This window comes from Rattus rattus, chromosome 3 (genome assembly GCF_011064425.1).
Source record: "Rattus rattus isolate New Zealand chromosome 3, Rrattus_CSIRO_v1, whole genome shotgun sequence".
NCBI lineage: Eukaryota > Metazoa > Chordata > Mammalia > Rodentia > Muridae > Rattus > Rattus rattus.
The window spans coordinates 192,615,556-192,640,256 of NC_046156.1; the positions used below are offsets into that span (position 1 = coordinate 192,615,556).

The 24,701-nt window shown below is 38.4% G+C and overlaps 1 protein-coding gene across 1 annotated transcript in view; it reads left to right on the plus strand.

Annotated features, from left to right (window-relative positions):
• Positions 1 to 8,369: 8,369 nt before the first annotated feature.
• LOC116896040 (spliceosome-associated protein CWC27 homolog) overlaps positions 8,370 to 24,701 on the plus strand; it is a 108,778-nt gene continuing 92,446 nt past the window's right edge. Inside the window, exon 1 of the mRNA XM_032897041.1 lies at positions 8,370 to 8,389. Within this exon, the coding sequence (XP_032752932.1) occupies positions 8,370 to 8,389 (20 nt within the window). The remainder of the gene's footprint in view (positions 8,390 to 24,701) is intronic.

The window sequence follows — 24,701 nt, forward strand, 5'->3', positions numbered from 1 at the left end:
ATTAACATTTATTATAGTAACCATCCACCAGAAGTCATCATCTATCTAAAGAAGTCTGTGCTGCTGAGGCTGAGAGTCCGCATCGCCCCGCAAGCTCTCATAGCTTTAGTTTCAGAGCATTTCCACATTTTTCACAGCTGTCATAGATAAGGTTAAAGTGTCAGCCTCACTCCGGGTTTCCACTTTCACCTTTGTTGTTTTGACTGCTTTTACGACGGGCACCAATTCAACATACGGCTTTCATTAAAGATCAGTTGTGGTGTTTCATGTCTATCACAGCGTCGATCTTTGTGCTGTAAAACGCTCCATCCATTTTTGAGTAGGAAATATATATATATATATATATATATATATATATATATATATATATAACTGTTGTAAAGTGAACACTAGTATTTTCTCATAATTTTAGATAATTCAGTCTAACATCTTGTGATTTGAAATTATAAATCATGAGTTTCTTCAGGTATTCATTCATTGACAGCTTTTCAATATATATAGTTTGTTATCAAAATATAAAGACTTCCACATCATAGTACATGGTCCTGTTTCAGTTATCTATTTTATAAAGAACAATCCCTGAGCTCACTAACTGGAGAAAAGCTTTTACTTCTGTGTGTTAGGAACTGGGATGGAATCTCCCTGCAGTGCCTGGGACCTCAGCTGAGGTTGGTCAAGTGGCTAGGAACTCAGAGGAATCTTAAGTGGGATCTTACGTCCCAGGTCTTCATTCTGCCTGTGGAATATTCTCCATTCTCCTCTCGTGGCCTTTCTGCATACTAGTTTTGGTGCACGATAGTCTTGGGTACAAAGAGGATACACTCCAAAAATGTAATAAGCACAGTTGTTTTAAGGATAACCAAGCCTCCTCTTGTGTCGTTTGTATTGGTTTGTGCTGGTGATTGTTGACCAAAGATGGTGTTTACAACAAATCTTCTTTTAGGGCATCATGGGCAAAGCTGAGGTTACTGTACAACAGATCCCACCTACCATTGTGCTGACATTTGCTACTTCCATATATTGTTTGTATCTCAGAAGAATTTAGTTCATTAAGATATCTTAATTGCTTCTAAAGGATAAAGGAGTATCCTTTGATGATTTTTTTGCATGTATTTATTGTGGTAAGACAATGAGTTATAGTCACGCCATGATGCAGGATTGGGGCCATGTGGCAGCTTGAGGGAGTTGGTTGTATCCTCCTGCCACATGGGTCCCAGGTGTTGAACTTCGCTTGGCAGGCTTGGCAGCAAGCCCCTTTTACCCACTAAGCTATCTTGCCAGCCCCTGAAAAGGAATAGTCATGTCAAGCTATTTGAAAGCCAAAATCTTTTGAATATACCGATGTCCCCCTTTTCTTGTGCACCTTGCTTTGAAGAATTAAAAATCCATGCTAGAGTAATTTCCATATGCAAATGCACAGTATACTAGATATCAAGTTACTCTGATCTTTTCAAATTCTTGGTATCATTAGCAGAAACCCTCTTGGTTAATCTATAAATGAACACATCAGAGTGATGTGACTGAACTTACAGAATAGGAAGGCTGGACAGGAGCCTAAGAGAGAATATGCATTCCCTCTGCTTGGGTTCCTCATGGAGACTGTGTCTTCTGGAGCATTGTGACTATGGTCTGCCTCCACAGTTGCTGTCACAGCCCTTATGGCTGCTCTCTATGGTATTACTAGACTCCATTTCATTATGGTCAGCTCAAACAATCTTTTAAAAGTCTTCTATTACTAACAAACTTGGGAGAGTCCTCAAAAGTAAATAAGAATAGTACCACCAGGAGAAAAATCTCGTATCAGTTGCCTGGGTCCAACAGTGTCCTCCATCTTTTTAAAGATAGTTCAACATGTTAATAAACTAAAGCCATGATATGTACCCACAAAACTGTAATATTCATCTGTTGAAACGGACGTGTATAGGTTTACTAATATATGTTTTAGCTGTCGTGTGGACAAGATCTTTCCAGGTCATTGATTTTTAAAGTAGAAGCAGGGTTCTACACTCTGCCTATCTTGGAATATTTCAAAAATGCAAGAAGACTGCTGAGTGTTGCCTACCCAGACAACTAAAGGAGCGTTAGCAATCCCTCAGCTGGTTTGGGAAGTCCTAGTGAGCCCTTGACTAGTTTAACATACTCTTTGGTGCTAATGGAATACGTAGGACGGACTGTGTGCCTCAGGTAGCTAATCTTTGCCTCATAATGCACTCTACCATTGATCAATATTTTTCTGATTTTTATTTGTTAGTTCACTGTTAATGGCTGTACTATATATATATATAGGGAGTATAATGTGATGTTTTGATATATAATAGATGATTAAATGAAGTAATTAATATATCAGTTCTTCATGTATGTACTTTTTGTGTTGAGAAATTTAAAATTTGTTGGTATAAAATGTTTAAAAAATATCATCAACTATATAAGGATATTGTATTTGGTCAAGGAGACTACACTTAGTCTTTACAGCAGGACAGAATGTGCCATTGATAATATTTAAAGACTAACCTTTAAGGGACTGTGGCATAACTAACACAGTTCACTTGTGTCAAGCAAACCCAGACAGCCCTGTTCTGTGTCACTTTTTAAGAATTGTTTTGTTATAGAAATAGTTGGAAGTGTTACAGTATTGCCATTATGTAGTTTCTGGAACAAATCTGTAAGAAAATAAAAGAGAAGAGGATGTTATGAAGTGTAGCATAGATGTCATAGCCTTGTCTGATGTGTACGTGCGTGTGCGTGCGTGCGTGCATGCGTGTGTGTGTGTGTGTGTGTGTGTGTGTGTGTGTGACATAAACAAGTATTTTGAGGAACGATTTAAATGGAAATGGCTATCAAAGAGGGGAAGGTTAATGATGGGTCAGAGGTTATTTTGTTTTTGAGGTTACTTTGAGAGAAAACTTGCCTGCCTTGATTAAGAGGAAAACTGTTTTATTGTTTGGGTTATAAGCTTGGCCTTTGATAGCCAAGCCATCTCTCCAGCCCTAGGATTATACTTTTTATTTAGGCTGCTATTTTTACTTTGTAATACTGAATTCTTTATTTGTGAAACTATGCCTTTTTGCTGAGCGCTCTGGTTCCTAACAGCTGAAAATAAGTAAGAAACGTCGTGATGTTGGGTGCAATTTTTATCTTTTAAGGGTTACACTTATTTTACAGTCTTCTAGCCACATCTGTTTGTTATATGTTGTGCCTTTAAGAAAATGGATCCAGATTTAAAGTGTTTAGACCTTAGACTAGACTGCCTCATTATAGCCAAAGCATATGAGAAGTCGGTGAAAATGATCACAGTGTACATAACAGAGTCTAAGTTATGGAACTTGAGACAGGCACTGTCTGTCAGAGAGCTTTCTTAATTTGAGCCTAAGTTTCCTCATCTATAAAACAGATGATAAGCCCATCTCTGAGCTAAGTGTACGTACACTTAGCGAACATCAGAAAGTGGTGTGATTCAAAGACCACATTTAGTAATTCTATCTCTAAGTCATCACATTAACTTTAGAACCTCCAGAAGAACAATTCCACATAGTCATTGCCAAGAGAAGGGTGGCTGATTTTGTCTTCTCCTAAATATGTTATATGCTCCTTAACAGGGGAAAGGTAAAAAGAGTATTAGGCTCATGAATAATCATATTGATGGCTTGTTTACCTAAGGCATAGAGTATATCAAAGGTATACCAAGTACTTTTCAGTTTCCTTGTGTCAAATGTTTTATTATGAAAATTATTAACATAGGCACCAAGTTAAAATGGGTAATTTTTCTCCAAAGCCTAGCTTTAGGTGCATTTTATAAGTTAAATATGTTTGCTTTTGTTCACTCTACTCAAAGTATCTTGACTTCCCTGTGACTTCTTTATCCCATTGGGTATTTAGGAATATTATTTCCCACTACTTATGAGTTTCTCAAATATTCTCTGTTCTTAATTTCAAAGCTTGTTTCTTATTGTCAAAGAACGAACATTGTTTCATTTTTTAACCCTTCTGAGTATGTTGAGGCTTGTCTGTGGGTCAACATTTGAGATTGTTTCATATGCATTGAAGAGACTAGATTTCACCTTTGGATGAAGAATTTCATAAAGAGCCCATGCCTTTGATTACTCACTATGTGTTATGCATAGAGAAGAGTAGGGGAAAATTGTATTACACTAAAGTCAAGATTTGTGTAAAGCCCCTCCACTTGGTTATTCCTCTTTCTTGCATATTAGGAAGTAACGTGTGGAGTGTGTGCAAACTTTCCCTGTATCACATAGCTAGTGAGGTTTGAACTTGTTCAAACTTGTCTCGGGTTGCAACATGCAGAGAGCTTACAAATGGGAAAGCATACACAGTATTTGCTTTTGCTATTGTCATTATAAATACATTGTGCAGCTCTAATTTACAAGCACATTTGTACTGTGAATTTACACTTTAAGAGGCCTGCTTTTCTAAATTATTGGTATAATTTTTGTATGGCTGTTAAAACAAGATAAAATCTTTTGATAGCAGTTAGTATTTTATCTTTAATTTGTTCCTAACAGCTGAGGGAATAGCCAATCAAAATCCAAGCCATATGGAAGACACGGGTCTAAGTTTATACACAGACTCAATAGTCCTAGCAAAGAAAGCCTTGCTAAGCATCATGGCAGATATCCAATTGATGGTGAGAAGTTAGCCTGTAGACCCGTGAAACATGAGAACGCAATCTCGGCCAGAATATTCTAGCACTTCTTGGTAGGTTTGCCTTCAGGTGTAAAGTTTGACCCAAGCTTTACTGTATGACCTAGCGAACTGGCTTTCTCTCAGCAAAACTGGAGCACAGGGTCCATAAAGAAGAGGAGAAGGGGGGTTGGGGATTTAGCTCAGTGGTAGAGCGCTTGCCTAGGAAGCGCAAGGCCCTGGGTTCGGTCCCCAGCTCCGAAAAAAAGAACCAAAAAAAAAAAAAAAGAAGAGGAGAAGGAAAAGTATTTTTCTAGACCTCCAGAACCTAGTTGTTGATCTGTTTTTTTGTGTTTGTTACATTAGCATTGAGCACTCATTACCAAATTACCAGTTTTGTGTCCTTTTGAACTAATTTATTATTATAGATATGCCACATATAAATTCTCAATCCTGAGTAAAGCACCACTCCCGAAGCAGCCGCGGTGTATTGAAAATTCATAAAGTTATGGAAACTTTAGAAGACTGCCCCCCAAAACATTCTTTCCATTCCCTTTAACCTATGTATTAGAACATAATACATAGGTTACACATGTAACTCTTGTTACATGTGTAATCAAGGACCATTCCTCTGAATCCTGGAGAATCTTAAGTTTGTTTAGTAGTGACTTTGTCTGAGAGAAAAGCTTGACCAAACCATTTCTTAGTTATCTCCTAAATTTTTAGTATGTCCAACCATCAATATATTGAATTTTGATCAAATGTAAAGTAGCTAAGTAATTCTCGTAGTGCTTTGTACAGTGTTTTAACTAGAATATTAATAAAACTATGTATTACATATGTAACATTTCTTTGAACCAGTGGTTCTCAAAGTCACCACACTGTCAGCGCCAGTTCTCCAGAGTGTGTGTTAGAGAGAGAAGCCTCATTCTTAAGCCGCAGTAGGCACTCTGGGGTCAGCATTATGAGTTTTAGCATGAAATCAGGTGATTCTGGTATTTGCTAAAGCATTTAGAAATGCTATTTAAAAAATAATCAGCCAAAAATGCACCTGCATCTCTTTTTTTCCTACATGGCCTTTAGTGCTATTCGGTCAATATAGTTTTGTTTGAGTATTGACAGTATAATGTGCAAATGTGAGTTTTGTTCTCCCCTGTCTATTCTTTGTGATGCTAGTTATTATATACTGTTTTCTACCTAATGTGTTATTTATTAGCTGTTTCTTATCAGTTTATCTTTCTGTACACCATTATTTCTAATTATCCACACTATATCTATAAAATATCATCTTTCTAGATCATGTGATGTATGTTTTGTATGCATACTTGGGTATGAACATATGTGCACCTGTACACATACATATCAAGGACATCAGATGTGTATGCCTTAATCACCGTTCACATTATTTTTACTGTTGTTATTTTTTAGACAAATTCTTTCACTGAACCTGAACTTCACTGTTTTCAGCTAAGACTTGCTGGCCAGTGAACTCCCAGCCTCCCAGGGGTGGATCTACATGGTCATGGCTGGCTTTTACATGGATGCTAGGGATTTGAACTCAGGGATTCCTGCTTTTATTCCAAGTGCTCTTACCCACTGAGTCATCTCCCCAGCCCCATCATTTTAGATTTTGATATGGCCATCAATGCCATAAGTTTATTTGATTTGCTTAGCATAGTTCTTAGGAGAAGCTTTAGACTAGAGGAATAAAAAAAGCAAACATGAAATTCTAATTATATTACTTTGTTGATTATAATTTTATTGAATTTTTTTATAAAAGCTTTGTTTATTCACAAAATTACAGGCATATATTGAATCTTGCCACATGTCCTACTGGTCTATTGAAGATTTGTAAGGGCTCATGAAGACTAATGTGCAACGTATTTTACACTGGTAGTTTTTATTCATGAAGCATGAATCAAGCCTAAATTAAGAGCTCATACAAATAAATATAAATAAAGCATCTTTCCCATTTAGACTGGCAGAATTCACTTTGGATTTCACATTAGTTAAATTAAAATGTTTTATTAGGTGCAAGCAGTTTGCAAAGTGCTTTTCCTGGCCTTTCTTGTCCTCATCCTCTCTAGGGGGCCTGGTCTGGCAGGTCAGGCAAGGTTTGGATGTTACCTGTGTGCCAGGTAGTGGAACAGTAGGGAGGCCAGGTTGTCTATCATGGAAAAGAAGACCCGGAGCCTGCAGCAACCTTAGCATGAGTCAGCCCTCTGTAGGCCACTAGTGGCTCTGAGGTTACAGCTTGTCTCAGCTAAACCCCTTCAGCTTTTTGGAAACAGTCTGAAAATTCATTTAGAGCAAAGCTTTAAGTGTAGGTAAGTGGTTTTATAAAAGTCAGGCAGCTCAAAATGATGGCCTCTGCAGGTGGCCTAGCGCCTGCTGTGTCCACAAACTGCCACATTATTTACAGTGTGGCTGTGTAGCTCTAGAAAAGAAGAAAAACTGGTTTAATTCATGTCGTCCTCCTTGTCGTCGTCGTCGTCGTCGTCGTCGTCGTCGTCGTCGTGCCTCCTCCTCCTCCTCCTCCTCCTCCTCCTCCTCCTCCTCCTCCTCCTCCTCCTCCTCCTCCTCCTCCTCCTCCTCCTCCTCTTTTGTTAGCTCTAAGTTTAGGGCTTTATTGTTTAATCTTGAAAGAAATAATTACATAGATTCCTCTTCTCTTTCCCCCTTTCTACCTCTTCTCTCCTGTCTCCTCCCCATGACTGTCAGAAAGGGAAAAGTTTAAAAGTAAAGAGAGAGGTACAAATATATATTAACTTTCCAAAATTACCCTTAGTGTCTTTGTCCATACTGGCTTCATAGACTCATGCAGAAGCTGAGGCATCCCAGGCGTGTCAGTCATTTCCAAAATGCCTTTTTTGAATGAAAAACACTAAAACTGGAGCTTTCTTTTTTCTCCTCCCCAGCCCCTCAGCTGGTATGGACCTGTAGCTTTATAGTCATGTAGCAGCTTCTGAGGTGGTGGGTAGCAGACCCTCAGTGGAAATATTTTAATCCTAAAGAAGGATACAAAAAAATGCATTGTAAGAACTAAAATATTCCCACCAAAGACTTCTTTTTTAAACAAAAGTGAGTTTGTCATCAGACATTATAATTTATAAAATCATAAAGTCACAGGATACTACATTCTGCAGAGCTAACCACTGGTTTCATTTTAATACCTTTATTTTGTTTTGTGTATAGGCATATACATACAAGTTTGAATATATGATTATGTAAATGGAGTAACACTCTTTTTTTTTAATAGTATGACTGTGATATGGCCTAATTACTGGAAATTTCCCACTGGAAACAGTATTGTAGTGTACACCCAGTGCACACTTATGTGTGTGTGTGCAGATGCTTGAACACTTTAGGATTATTAGGATCAATGCCTGGAATTTATTATTGATACATATTACTAGAAGTTAAGGGAACTGAATTATATTTATATATAGTGTTCAGTGTGTGTGTAATGTTAAGTGTACTTTTTAGAAAAGCTACTTAATAATGAAAATCAAAACACTGGATGATCTAAAACAATAATAAGCGTTAGCTAAGTGCTTAACAGTTTAGTCGGTGCGACATATTCATCGAGTGTGCAATACTGTCAGCTGCTCTGATAGATTTTGAGTCTCGAAGTGAAATAGCAGTTCTGTTTAACTGCAAGCCACGCGGTAAAAGGGAGCTGGCATTGAAGCATGACACAACAGGGATGGATAAATGAAGGGGCTTGAATGATGGCGCCCGTGCCTACAAGGTACTGAGAATGGGTGTAGGTCTGGGGGATTTAAGAAAAGACAGAGACTTGGGTCATTTGTGTTAGGAGAATGCCCAAGCTTTACTGAGGTTCACAGTACATATACCCCAAATCCACGGGGTGGAAAAATCCCTGGAAGTACAGTGGAAAAACAAGTTTATGACCTCAGGAAAAAAACAGGAACAAAAAACGGGAACCACTGAAGGATGTTACCACCCAGGTATTACTGCCCATCCGCCAAACAGAAAAGGCCAAGATGTTCTTTTGTTAAGAACAAAAGCTTCCACATGCATCAGCAAGGCTCAGCAGGGGGCAAACACTGAGGGGGCCCAGGAGGGTCTGACACTTGAATATCTTGTTGGAATTGAGGGAAAGTTTTGAAGAGAAAGTGTCCAGGAAGTCAAGATTAAAGAGTGACATATATGAGCTGTGGGCAAAGGGGAAGTAAGAGGGAGGAGGGCCTTAGGTGCCAGGCACTAGTGTGATTTTTAAACACAGGGAGAAGGAGAGATGGCTCTTTATCTGGGTTCGGTTCCCAGCACTCAGATCAGGTAGCAAACAACTGCCACACCCAGCATTTTCTCTGGCCTCCCACATATGAGGCTCATACAGACAGACACATACATTACATAAAATACAATTAAAAAATTAAACACACGGACTACATGCAAAGGATAAACCAAGAAATCGAGATGGGAATAAAGAGGAGACCATGAAGAACCATGTGGTTGTACTCATGAGTTTGGACATTGAGAATTAAGGGGTACTAGAGTAAAGACATGAGATCAAATCTGATAAAGATTTGATTAAAAAATGACTGTCCTCTAGTTTGCAAACGAAGTCGTAGATAGCTGTGGTGACCGTAATTCACACAGGTAGATGAACTGAGAGAGACAAGCCTTCCAGTTAGATGTTGACAACTAGACCGTTGTCACTGTCAGATGAAGAAAAGTACATAGTACAGTGTAGACTGGGAAACCCCTACACACCCAAGGTTGAGAATGTGTGATTAGAAACACAAAACAAAGTAAATATCATCCTCTTCCTCCTCATTACCACTGTGTAGTTATCAGCAGGAGGGTTGCACAGGAATATATTTGGTGATATACCTAAATGACTTGGGTTTGACCATGTTCCTGCGTGGCCCAGAAGAAGCACACACTTTTCTGTTCATCACACATGAAATTGGCATCAGAAAAATGCTTAGTGTTTGTTCCTCCATTGAGAGAGACGGGTAGGACCAGCATCACCAAACTTAAAATGTAGAATCCTAGTGATTTAAGAGGATTGCCTACACATGAGTAAGTCCTTTTTCGAAACTGTAGAGCTTTATGGTCTTCTATAGCCAGCCTATATGATTTTAATCCATGCTGATAAAAGACCAGGTGGTCAGCAAAAAAAACAAAAAACAAAAAACAAAAAACCATCTCATCCTTTTTTCCTTACTTAGTCCATACCATCTGTCCTGTGTTTAAAATTGTTTGTCCACACATTCATTCTTTTACATAATGTGAAAAGCATTTTAGTGTCAGTAAAGAACTCTGTGAGAAATGGAAAATCTTCAGTCATTTCTAAAGGTTACTATTTCTAGTGGATATAGACCTCACAATATGACCTCATCCTTTTTATGTGTATGTTTCTTTGTCTAATGTTGTGTTCTCAGTGGTTTTATTGTATGTGCTGTGTTTGGAATGTACTTTTATTCTCACAAAATCTCCCTGTTCTTAAGCCTCTACATTTTCCTTCAGTAGTTCCAGGTTTAGTCTTCTCATACTGTTCCTGTTTTATGCCTGTGTTTATTAAGCACTAACTACATACTAATTAATTTCCTCAAGATTCTGTAGTAAATATAGCTGGTTAGATTTTAAAAAACAAAAAAACAAAAAAAAATTCAGGTTTTTCATTTTTTTTAAAGCTTCCATTATGCCTAGTGGACTGGAAAGATGGCTCAGGGTATAAAGTATTTGCCATGCAAGGATGAGAAACCCCAGAACCCATGCACAAGGTAGACAGAGGTGGCAGCTGTCTATAATCCCAGCACCCAGGAGGCAGAGACAAGCAATTCCCTGAACAACATGGCTAGCTAGACCAGCCAGAATTGGTGCGCTGAAGCTCCATAGTCCATGCAGTGAGCCCACCTGAGTAAGTAAAGTAGAGAGAGATGGAGAGTGTTTTCAACACATTCACTATCCACTTCAAGGCTCTACACACATAGGCACGCAGGACACACATATACTAGCACCCCCACACACGTGTATTCAAATACCCCCACTATATGCACATGGAAAATGAATTCTTAATTTTAATGTTTTGACAAAAATTATGCCTCATCATGAAAATCTAATGCAGCTGGGTGTGGTTGCATATTCTTGTGATCCTAGCACTTTAGAGGCTAAAGCAGAGAGAATGGGAGTCTAACTAGCCCAGGATATAGAGTGTAGGCCTGCCTTAAAATACAAGAAAATTAAGGCAGTGTAGCAGTGAGAAAAATAGTGAAAGAAAGTAAAAATAACCCCTAAAGATATTCAATAGTATCTATTATTCAGAACAAAGCAATGTCTCTAATAATATAAAGAGGAAAAATGAAATTAAGTAGGTAATTTTATTAAAAGAGAACTATAGTACAATTAAAATTGCTATATTTTACTTGAATTTAAAAATACTAAATGAAAGCAACAAAACAATTTCTCTGTCTTATCCAGATATTCATTCAGAGCTTTCTTAAGAAAGTTATTTTACAAAAATAAGAAAATACTGAGGCTGGGGTGACTTGTCTAAACCTGCATATATCAGTCTTTTGTTGGTGCTGAGAAATTTGTTCTACTATTCAGGAAACTGGTGTCCTCCAGTTTTTCTGTCTGTTTCTGAGTTCCGGATAGTTGTATTAGTATCATGCTGTGAATGTGCATAGTGTGGCATGGGAAATGTTGGCCATTGCAACTCTAGTTCTCACTTAGGGACAGTCATAATTTGTCATCTCCCACCCTAGTACCTGTGGTTCTACATTGGAATTCACTTTTAGTTACAGAGCATCTTTTCATCACATGCTCTTTTTAAAAATATCTCACAGAATTTATTAAGCCCATTTCTTTCTTTTTGAGATTGTGTGTTTATAACTACATGATGCTTTTCTATCTCTATCTTTACCTAGGTCTAAATAATTTTCCTCTATGTAAAGAAAAATTAATTGATTTTAATATATCTTTTTTGTTGTTAAGAAAGTAAATATTTCAGTATTACTAAAGAAGGTTCTAACAGTAGTCTGTAAATGTTATCAATATTAAATATTTCATTTTCTATTGTGTACCTGCTGATTTCCTGGGTAAAGGGCAAAATGAAAATGTGCTCCTTTGTCCTCTATCTCTTGCGGAAAAAAAAAAAAGGAAAAAGACAAGATGGATCTCTGGCATTTGGAAAGCTGGAAGCTAGGACAGAAGGACAGAAATCATTCTTAAAATAGACTGTAAAAGAGACGTCTAGCCAGGATAGCTCGTAATATGCATAGGTTCCCCTTTGTGTGTCCTGAGCCATAGTCAAGGAAGTAAAACCACAGGCTATATCACGAGTACTTCAAATTAAAGGGGATGGCCTAGGTAACAGCAGAAGAGGATGAAGTTGAGATAGAAAAGTTGCATTTTCAGGAGTGCTGACACACCTGAGAACACAGGATCCTTCTGGTTTCTGTCTGTGCCCAGAACTGACCCTGTGCCACACCTCTCTATACTCAGATCCCGCTGGGAGAGAGCTGGTCTCCCAGGAGTGCTGACAGGCAGGCTTATACAAAGGGTCAAACTAATGTCAGAAACAGCAAGATCAGCTCACACTAGAAATAAGCTGGCAAGAGGCAAGTGCAAGAACCTAAGCAACAAAAACCAAGGCCACTTGGCATCATGAGAACCCAGTTTTTTCACCACAACAAGTCCTGGATACCACAACATAAAGGAAAAGCAAGATTCTGATTTAAAATTACATCTCAAGATGATGTTAGAGAAATTTAAGAGAGTCATAAATGACTCCCTTAAAGAAATACAGGACAACACAGGTAAACAGGTAGAAGCCCTTAAAGAGGAAACACAAAAATTCCTTAGAGAAATACAGAGAGCCACAACCAAACAGGTGAAGGAATTCAACAAAGCCATCCAGGATCTAAAAATGGAAATAGAAACAATAAAGAAATCACAAAGGGAGACAACCCTGGAGATAGAAAACCTAGGAAAGAGATCTGGATTCATAAACACCAGCATCACCAACAGAATACAAGAGATAGAAAAGAGAATCTCAGGGGTAGAAGATACCATAGAAAACATTGCCATAGAAGTCAAAGAAAATGCAAAATGATCCTAACCCAAAATATCCAGGAAATCCAGGACACAATGAGGAGATTAAACCTAAGGATAATAGGTATAGAAGAGAGTGAAGACTCCCAACTTAAAGAGTCAGTAAATATCTTAAACAAAATTATAGAAGAAAACTTCCCTAACCTAAAGAAAGAGATGCCCATAAATATGCAAGAAGCCTACAGAACTCCAAATAGATTGGACCAGAAAAGAAAATCCTCCCATCATGTAATTGTCAAAACACCAAATGCACAAAACAAAGAAAGAATGTTAAAAGAAATAAGGGGAAAAGGTCAAGTAACATATAAAGGCAGACCTATCAGAATTACACCAGACTTCTCACCAGAGACTATGAAAGCAAGATCCTGGACAGATGTCATACAGACCCTAAAAGAACACAAATGCCTGCCCAGGCTACTATATCCAGCAAAGCTCTCAATTAACAAAGATGGAGAAACCAAGATATTCCATGACAAAACCAAATTTACACAAATATCTTTTTACAAGTCCAGCGCTACAAAGGATAATAAATGGAAAACTCCAATACAAGGAGGGAAATTACACCCTAGAAAAAGCAAGAAAGTAATCTTCTTGCAACGAAACAAGAAAAAGAGAGACCCACAAACATAATTCCACCCCTAACAACAAAAGTAACGGGAAGCAACAGTCACTAGTCCTTAATATCTCTTAACACCAATAGACTCAATTCCCCAGTAAAAAGACATAGACTAACAGACCGGATATGGAAAAAGGACCCAGCATTTTGCTGCATAGAAGAAACACACCTCAGTGACAAAGACAGACACTATCTCAAGGTAAAAGACAGGAAAACAATTTTCCCGAAGAAACAAGATGGAGTAGCCATGCTAATATCAAATAAAATCAACTTTCAACCAAAAGTTATCAAAAAAGATAAGGAAGGACACTTCATATTCATCAAAGGAAAGATCCACCAAGATAAAATCTCAATCCTAAATATTTGTTCCCGAATGCAAGGGCACCTACATTCATAAAACAAGCCTTTACTAAAGCTCAAAGCACCCATTGCACCTCACAAGATAATAGTAGGAGATTTCGGTACCCCACCCTCATCAATGTATAGATAATGGAAACAAAAACTAAACAAAGACATAGACTAACAGAAGTTATGAACCAAATGGATTTAACAGATATTCATAGAACATTTCATTCTAAAACAAAAGAATATACAGTCTTCTCAGCACCTCATGATACCTTCTCCAAAATTGACCATATAATCGTTCACAAAACAGGCCTCAACAGATACAAGATGATTAAAATAATCCCATGCATCTTATCAGATCACCATGGACTAAGACTGATCTTTAATAACAACAGTAATGACAGAAAGCCCACATACACATGAAAGTTGAACAATGCTCTACTCAATGATATCTTGGTCAAGGAAGAAATAAAGAAAGAAATTAAAGACTTTTTAGAATTTAATGAGAATGAAGGCACAACATATCCAAACTTACAGGACACAGTAAAAGCAGTGCTAAGAGGAAAACTCAAAGGTCTGAGTGCCTGCAAAAAGAAACTGAAGAGAACATACATTAGCAGCTTGACAGCTCACCTAAAAGCTCTAGAACAAAAAGAAGCAAATACAACCAGGAGGCGTAGATGGAAGGAAATAATCAAACTTAGGGCTGAACTCAACCAAGTAGAAAGAAAGAGGACTATACAAAGAATCAACAAAACCAGGAGCTGGTTCTTTGAGAAAATCAACAACATAGATAAACCCTTAGCCAGACTAACTAGAGAGCCCAAAGAGTGTATCCAAATTAATAAAACCAGAAATGAAAAGGGAGAAATAACAACAGAATCTGAGGGAATTCAAAACCACAGAATCTGAGAAAATTCAAAAAATCATCAGATCCTACTACAAAAGTCTATGTTCAACAAAACTGGAAAGTCTGGAGGAAATAGACAATTTTCTAGACACATACCAAGTACCAAAGTTAAATCAGTAGCAGATAAACCATAAACAATCCTGTAACTCCTAAAGAAATAGAAGCAGTTATTAAAAGTCTCCCAACCAAAAAAAAGCCCAGGAACACATGGGTTTAGACCTTTATAGAAGACCTCATACCAATACTGTCCAAACTATTCCACAAAATAGAAACAGAAGGAACACTACCCAATTCCTTCTATGAAGCCACAATTACATTTATACCTAAACCACTCAAAGACCCAAGAAAGAAAGAGAACTTCAGACTAATTTCCCTTAAGAATTTCAACACAAAAATACTGAATAAAATTCTTGGAAACCAAATCCAAGAACACATCAAAACAATCATCCAACATGATCAAGTAGTCTTCATCCCAGAGATCCAGGGATAGTTCAATATATGGAAATCCATCAATGTAATCCACTATGTAAACTAACCAAAGGAAAAAAACCACATGATAATCTCATTAGATACTAAGAAAGCATTCAACAAAACTAAACACCTTCATGATAAAAGTCGTGGAAAGATCAGGAATTCAAGGCTCATACCTAAACATAGTAAAAGCAGTATACAGCAAACCAGTAGCCAATTGTCTTAGTTAGGGTTTTATTGCTGTGAACAGACACCATGATTAATGCAAGTTTTATAGACAACATTTAATTGGGGCTGTCTTACAGGTTCAGATGTTCAGTCCATTGTCATCAAGGAGGGAACATGGCAGCATCCAGGCAGGCATAGTGCAGGAGGAGCTGAGTTCTACATCTTCATTAAAAGGGAGGCAGTAACAGACTGAGCATCGTTAGGCAACTAGGAGGAGGGTCTCCAAGCCCACCCCACAGTGACACACTTCCTCTAACAAGGCCACACCTTCTAATAGTGCCATTCCCTGATAGCTTATGCAAACTATCACACCACCATTAAACTAAATGGAGAGCAACTTGAAGCAAACACTAAAATCAGGGAGTAGACAAGGCTGCCCACTCTCTCCCTGTTTATTCAATATAGTATTTGAAGCCCTAACCAGAGCAGTCAGACAACAAAAGGAAGTCAAAGGGATACAAATTGGAAAGGAAGAAGTCAAAATATCACTATTTGCACATGATATGATAGTATACATAAGTGACCCCAAAAGTTCTACCAGAGAACTACTAAACCTGTTAAACAACTTCAGCAAAGTGGCTGGGTATAAAATTAACTCAAACAAATCAATAGCCTTCCTCTACTGAAAGGACAAACAGGCTGAAAAAGAAACTAAGGAAATGACACCCTTCACAATAGTCCTAAATAACATAAAATACCTCAGTGTGACTCTAACCAAGCAAGTGAAATATATGTATGACAAGAACTTCAAGTCTCTGAAGAAAGAAATTGAAGAAGATCTAAGAAGATGGAAAAACCCTCCCATGTTCATAGGTTGGCAGGATTAATATAGTAAAAATGGCCATTTTGCCAAAAGCAATCTACAGATTCAAGGCAATCCTCATCAAAATTCCTACTCAATTCTTTATCGAGTTAGACAGAGTAATTTGCAAATTCATTTCAAATAACAAAAATGAATGAATGAATGAATGAATGAATGAATGAATGAAAAAACAGGATAGTGAAAACTATCCTCAGCAGTAAAAGGACTTCTGGGGAAATCCCTATCCCTGACTTAAAGCAGTATTTCAGAGCAATAGTGATAAAAACTGTATGGTATTGGTACAGAGACAGGCAGGTAGATCCATGGAACAGACTGAAGACCCAGAAATGAACCCACACACCTATGGGCACTTGATTTTTGACAAAGGAGCTAAAACCATCCAGTGGAAAAAAGACAGCATTTTCAGCAAATGGTGCTGTTTCAACTGGAGGTCAACATGTAAAGATCTGTAAACTGACCCATTCTTATTGCCCTGGACAAAACTTAAGTCCAATTGGATCAAGGACTACCGCCTAAAACCAGATACACTCAAACTAATAGAAGAAAAAGTGGGGAAGAGTGTAGATCACATGGGCACTGGAAAAATTTCCTGAACAAAACACCAATGACTTATGCTCTAAGATCAAGAATCAACAAATCGGACCTCATAAAACTTCAAAGCTTCTGTAAGGCAAAGGCCACTGTCATTAGAATAAAACATAAACCAACAGATTTGGAAAAGATCTTTACGAATCCTACATCTGATAGTGGGCTAATATCCAAAATATACAAAGAACTCAAGAAGTTAGACTCTGGGGTTGGGGATTTAGCTCAGTGGTAGAGCGCTTGCCTAGCAAGCGCAAGGCCCTGGGTTCGGTCCCCAGCTCCAAAAAATAGAAAAATAGAAAAAAGAAAAAAAGAAGTTAGACTCTACAAACCCAATAACCCTATTAAAAAATGGAACACAGAGCTAAACAAAGAATTCTCGGCTGAATATTGGATGGCTTAGTAGTATGTAAATAAATGTACAACGTCCCTTGTCATAGGGAAATGCAAATCAAAACAACCCTGAGATTCCACCTCCATTCAGACACCAGTCAGAATGTCTAAGATCAAAAACTCAGGTGACGGGCTGGGGATTTAGCTCAGTGGTAGAGCGCTTACCTAGGAAGCGCAAAGGCCCTGGGTTCGGGTCCCCAGCTCCAAAAAAAGAACAAAAAAAAAAAAAAAAAAACTCAGGTGACAACAGATGCTGGCAGGATGTGGAAAAAGAGGAACACTCTTTCATTGTTGGTGGGATTTCAGACTGCTACAACCACTCTGGAAATCAGTCTGGAGGGTCCTCAGAAAATTGGCCAGTGCACTACCTTTGGACCCAGCTGTACCTCTCCTGGGCATATACCCAAAAGATGCTCTAACATACAATAAAGACACAAGCTCCACTATGTTCATACCAGACTTATTTATAATAGCCAGAGGCTGGAAAGAAACCAGATGCCCTTCAACAGAGGAATGGATCCAGAAAATGTGGTACATTTACACAATGGAGTACTACTCAGCTATCAAAAACAATGACTTCATAAAATTCATAGGCAAATAGATGGAACTAGAAATTATCATCCTGAGTGAGGTAACCCAATCACAAAAAAACACACATGATATGCACTCACTGATAAGTGGATATTAGCCCAAAGGCTCGAATTACCCAAGGTACAATCCAAAGACCACATGAAGCTCAAGAAGGACAACCAAAGTACAGATGCCTCAGTCCTTCTTTAAAGGGGGAACAAAAATATTCATAGGAGGGGATATGGAGACAAAGTTTGGAGCAGAGACTGAAGGATCCTGCCCCTCCTGGGCTTACAGCCCATATACATATAGCCACGAAAACTAGATAATATTGATGAACCCTAGAAGTGCATGCTGACAGGAGCCTGATATAGCTGACTCCTGAGAGGCTCAGACAGAGCGAGATAAAAACAGAGGGGAATGCTAGCAGCAAACCTTTGAACTGAGAATGGGGTCACCATTAGAGAAATTAGAGAAATGATTGAAGTTGCTGAAGTGGTTTACAACCCCATGAGAATAACAATACCAACCAACCAGAGCTCCCAGGGACTAAAGGACTACCCAAAGAGTACACATGGACAAATCCATGGCTCTAGCTGCATATGTAGCCGAGGATGGCCTTGCTGAGCACTAGTGGAGGAGATGCCCTTGGCCCTGCCAAGGCTAGACCCTCAGTGTAGGGGAAAGTCAGGGCGGAGAGGCAGGAAGGGGGGTGGTTGGGGAGAGGTAACACCCTTATTGAAGATAGGGAGAGGTATAGGATAGGGGGCTTATGGCCAGCAAACTGGGAAAGGGAATAACATTTGAAATGCAGTCAAAAAATATCCAGTAACAAAATAAATAAATAAATAATAAAATTGAACAACATAAATAAATAAGGCTGCTATGAAAAACAGACAACCAGGGACCTGGTGCCACACAACTTTAGTCCCGGCATTTGGAAGCAGAAGCAGGCATATCACTTAGTTTGAGGCCAGCCTGGTCTACAGCCAGGACTACACACAGAAACCCTGTCTTAGGGGGGAGGGGGCAAGGAAGGAGGGAAGAGAGAAAGAGAGAAGGAAAGAGATATAATTCAGACTATTGGAAATGTGGGTCAAACAATGTTCAAGTAAAACCATTCTCTGCACAATATCGAAGGAGAGGAAAAAGAGGCCTTTAATCACTGGTCAGAATAATCACAAGATTTCAGATTAGTACACTATGTTAGTGGAAAAGAAATCTTATTTGTGTTCCATATTGTGTTATTGTTCATAAAATTGGGTCATGGAAAATACATATTTCTAGACATAATTTTCAGCTACAAACAAATTTATTTCTGGAAAGTCAAGTAACAATTGTTTCTTAAAATACTGTTCCAAAAGTAAAGACGGTACCTATAGTACTGTTTGGCCAGAACAGCAATATCTTCTCTTACTGGGGAGATTTTACACTTCTGTTGCAGCATTTACCATTGTTCAGTTTGTTTGAAAAGAAATGTAAGATTTGGTAGAATTCTCATAAAGACTGGTAGCATTACACGTCTAAGTCCAGTTTCTACTGAATATCCATGTGATCTTCATATAAAGGCTGCAAGTCCATTTAAATCCCCTCTTGTCCTCTGTCTGAGCTGTAGCGTGCTTAGGAGAGAGCAGCCTGTTTCTTTATCCGTGTCCTTCCGGCAGATTATAGAGAGCACCGGGGACACTGTCTCCCAGACCGAGTTTATGTTCTGATAGAGTGCTTCAGAACGTGTGAGTGTATATACTCTTCTTCTTTCCTTGTACACTTTAATAGGATTGTAATGAAAGAAAAGGAGTTTGATTCCAAGTATTTAGTGATGTGTAACAAGTATTCTGACATTTAGCTTTCTGAAATTGATATATTTTATTTTCATAACTAATGATAATTCAAGTAGTGAATAAATCAAAAGAAACTTACCAGTAAAATTTTGAAATCTACATTCCCATAAAAAATATACAAAGATTTGAGGTATCTGTTTGTTTGTTTGTTTGTTTGTTTGGTTGGTTGGTTGGCTGGCTGGCTGCCTGGTTGGTTGTTTGGTTATATTGTAATCTCATTTTGTCAATAACTGGTTCTAGACTCTGTGAATGCTGACAAGAGTAGTGTCTTATAAGAGATGAAAGCCACCATCACCACAGGAACAGCTTTGTGTTTCTTCTAGGCTAAGCGTCATGTGGGGTCTGCTGATTCCCACTGAATCTTTGTCTTTCAAGTCAGGCCTTAGCTGGTCCTTGGTTATCCACTACCTTACCACCAGCAGTACAGACCCAAGTTTAGCATCACAATGACAGGTCTCTGATTTTCTTTCAAAGCCTATGCATAAGCTACAATATATTATGGTAATTATGAGTTATGACAAATCTGTATCTCTGCTCCAGCTGATGGCACCGTAAGTGTAAATTGTGCCACAGTCTTAATACCTACAAAGGGCTTGTATTGTAGTTATTCTTTGGTTTTTATCAACAGCCAAGTTATTGTCTCATTATGAACAAATCAGTATTGTCGTGGTTAAAGCAGCAAACTGAAAGTCATAAAGTTGTACTGTTTGGCTGCCAGCTATTTCCATGTGTTATTAATTCTTATGGTGAGAAATAGCAGGCTTAAGCTAACTTCAAGTGTTAATTATGACTCAGGAACAGCGGTCTGTAGTGGACTTGTGTTTACTCACCAACTTCCTTGATGAAGTCTCTAAGGACATTTATTTATTGTCTTATGTAAGAAACACATATATTTCTTTTTTGACTAAAATTCTCTTAAAGGCAAATCAAAGAATGAGAGCTAGATGATGTTTTTACCTTTAAAGGTAAATATTAGTGATGGCCAATGTTTGAATTCAGCAAATTCTATAATGATCTTATCATTCCACAAGGAACAACGAGCAGGCATAAATTCATTCTTCCCCCAAGGAGCATTCACAGTACCTTAAGAAAATGAGGGACATAGCAGGGGAAAACTAGACCTAGGCAACAGTTAGCCATTGTAATTCCTCAGTCTCAAATTCAAACGTTGCATGATTAAAGAAAATGACAGGATTTTTTTTTTTAAAAAGACCAGTTACATAATATGATGCAAACATCCTGATTAAAATGTAAACTTGATATAGTATACTATCATTTTTAAAATGTCTATGTAGCTATTCATTGTCTTCAGTTAAAAATGTGCAAATCTACAAAAACTTCCTTGTATGGGCAGCTCAGAGTTGAGAGGAGAATGTACTAAGAACTGGTTGTCTGCATCAGTGTGTAGTTTTGCCATGACTCATATTATTTCTAACTTGTGTCTGTGTCCAAGATGAATATTAAATTATTTGACATCTCACAATATTTTAGATGTGAGAACTGAGACAAAATAATTTAATTCATAGTGGGCTTTACTGTCCTAAGGCCAAAAGATTTGAAATAAAATTATCTGCATACAATAATTATTTACACTTATAATTTTGATACTATAGCTCAGAATTATTAATGTATATCTTACTCAGAGTGTTCTTGTGATGATAAAACTTAAATCAAAGGATTAATTGCTTTCTTATGGCCAGACAGTAATGTTGAGCCTAGATCTCTGATAAATAATCTGCCTATACACACTGAAATGTTTTGTCTAAGATTTAAAATGCTAACGTGGATATGAGGTTTCGTATCTTCTTGTTTGCGTGCCATGGAACCTAATTACAGCTGCTTGCATGAGTCTGGATTGCATGTGCGGATTATTTGCTTGAGCAGGAGCAGTTTACCAGCTGCTAAACCAGCTCTCCCTACTCAGTAACCCTTAGCTGACTGTCAACTTTTCAGAGGCGTTGGGACATGGTGGGTGGCTCCCCCATTCATGATGGATGTTGATGACCCATCTTTGTGCAGTTGTAACCCATCTTATCTAGAAGACAGGATTTCAGAGCACTCCTCACCATCCTCATCTTCTGCCTGCTCCCTGGCCTTTGAGTGAAGGACAGATGTCTCTGCACCTTGGCCAGTTCTGAGTCTCTGCTTAACTGCTGCCCACTACAAACAGAAGTTCCTCTGATCAAAGTTGAGAGTGGCACTCACCTATGAGTATAAATATAAATATTTCAAGGACAGTGGGACAGCATGACCACTTAGCGAATGAACCGTAGTAGGTTACTAAAGCAGTGGTTCTCAACCTCCCTAATGTTGCCACCCTTTAGAAGTGATTCTCAACTATAACATTTTGTTGCTACATCGTAACTGTAATGTTGCTACTGTTACGAGTTATAATATAAATATCTGTGCTTTCTCATGGTCTTAGGCGACCCCTGTGAAAAGGTTGTCAGCTCACCATGCAGGGATGGAGAACTGCTGCCCTAGGGCCGTTCTAGCCATGACTTCTTCTCTCTCTCTCTCTCTCTCTCTCTCTCTCTCTCTCTCTCTCTCTCTCTCTCCTCTATCTCTCTCCTCTTTTCTCCCCTCTTCCCCTTTCTTCCTTCCTTTTTCTTTTTTTTTCTTCCTTTCTTTCTCTCTCTCTTTCTTTCTTTTTATTGAAACTAGATTCTTCTCTCTATAATACATCCCAACCACAGTTTCCCCTCATCCACACCTCCTTGGTCTACCTCTGCCTCAGCTGCCCTCCAGATCCACTCACCCTCCTATTTCCTCAGAAAAGAGCAGGCCTCCAAGGGATGACCTCCAAATAGGATAAAAGACGAAAGCACTCATAAAGAGAATGGACAAGGCAACTCAACAGGAAGAAACTCAAGAGCAGGGGAGAAGTCACAGATACATGCACTCCCTCTGTTAGGGGTCTCACAAAAACTGCAAGCTAACAGACATAACGTAAGTGCCGAGGACCTGGTGCAGACCCATGCAGGCCCTGTACTTCTGCTTAAGTCTCTGTCAGTTCATATGAGTCCTGCTTGGTAGATTGGGTGGGCCATGTTCATATGGTCTCCTTCATCCCCTCTGACTCCTACAGGTTTTCCTCACCCTCTTCTATATGGTTATCCATCTCAAAGGGGAGAGACCCAGTGGAGACCCCCAGTTAGCCATGAGTTTATAGTCAGGTTTACTATACCAAGAATGAATTCCCTCCTGTGAACAGGCCTAAAATTCAACCAAAGAGCAGTTAATTACCCTCATAGTAGTCACACCACTATTAAACCAATGGGCACACCTTGCCTGGGAGGTTTGTATTCATAGCTGGCAAAACCCATTAATTTTATTTTTCTCCTAACAGCCTATATTAGCCTCTCATAGCACTGAAAGCCAGCTAGTAAGGAGGGAGCTTCCACTTTGGTTCCAGCTCGATTTGTCTGTGCCCTGTAGCCAAAGTATGTGGTACCTTCAGCAGTGGAATATTATCACCTGGTTCTGGTGGACAACTAAGAGAAATGCAGAAGCCTGCATGGTTTGGGGGGCCTCTGGAAGCTCTCTAAGCAACAACTCATAGGAAGGTATCTTACAGCTGGCACTGAGATTTCTGTTTAGTATCTTATAGCTTCTGGGAGAAGTGTTATCTACCCATTCAAGGTATCTCTTTCATATTTAAAGTTAGTATACAACACAGTTGGTTTTTCATATATATCCTTAGCATTTTGCTAATTGAGCTACTTCTCCAGCTCTCACATTAACTTTAAAAGAAAAAAAAAATCAGTGGCAGAGTAGCTCTTGGTATGATATTGTTTCATTTTAGAATTTGTTTTAAAAATCTTACTCCATTAAGTTGCTCCTTTAGTTTAACAGTCATGAATTGGTTGTGACATATTTTGATTATGGATGTAATTTCCTTCTGAGTACATGGTAGTGTACTTTTTCATGTTAATCTTTTTTTTTTTTTTGCACTGACCTTGTTATAATAGTACGTTCTGAATAGAGGCACAGCTTGAGTGCCACTTTTTCCATGAAGTCTGAAAAGGTGGAGATTTTAGAACAGCAATAGTAAAATAGCAGTATTTTAAGTCACAGAAATGGCATTAACAAAGGGCATGTGTGCCAAACCTTAAATTTTGCCAAGATAATGATGACTAGTATGTTTTGACTGAAATTTAGAGTAACTGTATAGTCTACATGGAAGATAAAGTAGGAAAATGTGTTTCGAAGCTAGCTTATGAGAGGACTTGAATGCTCGAGAAAGAAGTGTGCATAATTTATGGAAATCACTGCACAATTCAGTAGACTTTACATGAAGCTCAGGTGAATAGGATTGTAGAACTTGACATCTTTGTGAGGTTAAGCTCAAAGTAGACAGATAGACAGACACTGTGGTGTGAAAGGAAAGATGTAGTTAAGTCAGGAACTGATGTCAAAGTGATCCTGACACCAGGATTCTGGTGACTTTGTCAAAATTAAGAAAGAGAGGAATGAAATTTATGCTTGTTTCGAGACAGGATCTCTTTGAATACCCCAGACTAACTTAGATACTCACCATGTAAAGAAGACTGACCTAGAATCAAGCTCATAAAGATCTACTTGCTTCTGCCTCCTGAATGCTAATATTAAAGGTGTGCACCACCTTGCCTGGCTCACATCCAGCTTTTTACATGTTTAGGGGCAGAACTCAGTGGTACAGCGCGTACGTCTAGCACTCTATCTACAGAATCAGTTAACCTGTCTTCTTCTTACTCTACTTCCTGTCCAGATTTAAAGCTGCTGTTTAAACCTCTTCATACCGGCTCCACATGGCACATTACTAACTATTGTTTAGGGTCCAATTCATGACTCTTCTGCAAAGTCATCTCTCACTTAGCCTGCAGAAGTCTCTGTTGCAGAATTTCTAAGTGCTTCAATCGTTTCGTTGTTGCTTTTTAATCGTGTACTGTTTTCATTATTGGTATCCTTTGCAACTCAGGCTCCTCTAAGACTTTGTGTTCCTGTCGGTATGGTGCATTAGAAAGAGATAGATTACAATTTCTAGATTTCTGTTTTACTTTCTTGTTCCCTCAGTGAATGGTGGTATTTACTCTCCATAAACCTCAGCCTCTAACTTACACAGTGCCTGTATTACATGCTATTAAGAAGAGTATCATCAATGAAGTAATTGAATTGAATTTAATGAAGTTAAGTTCCCATCTTTTCTTGCTT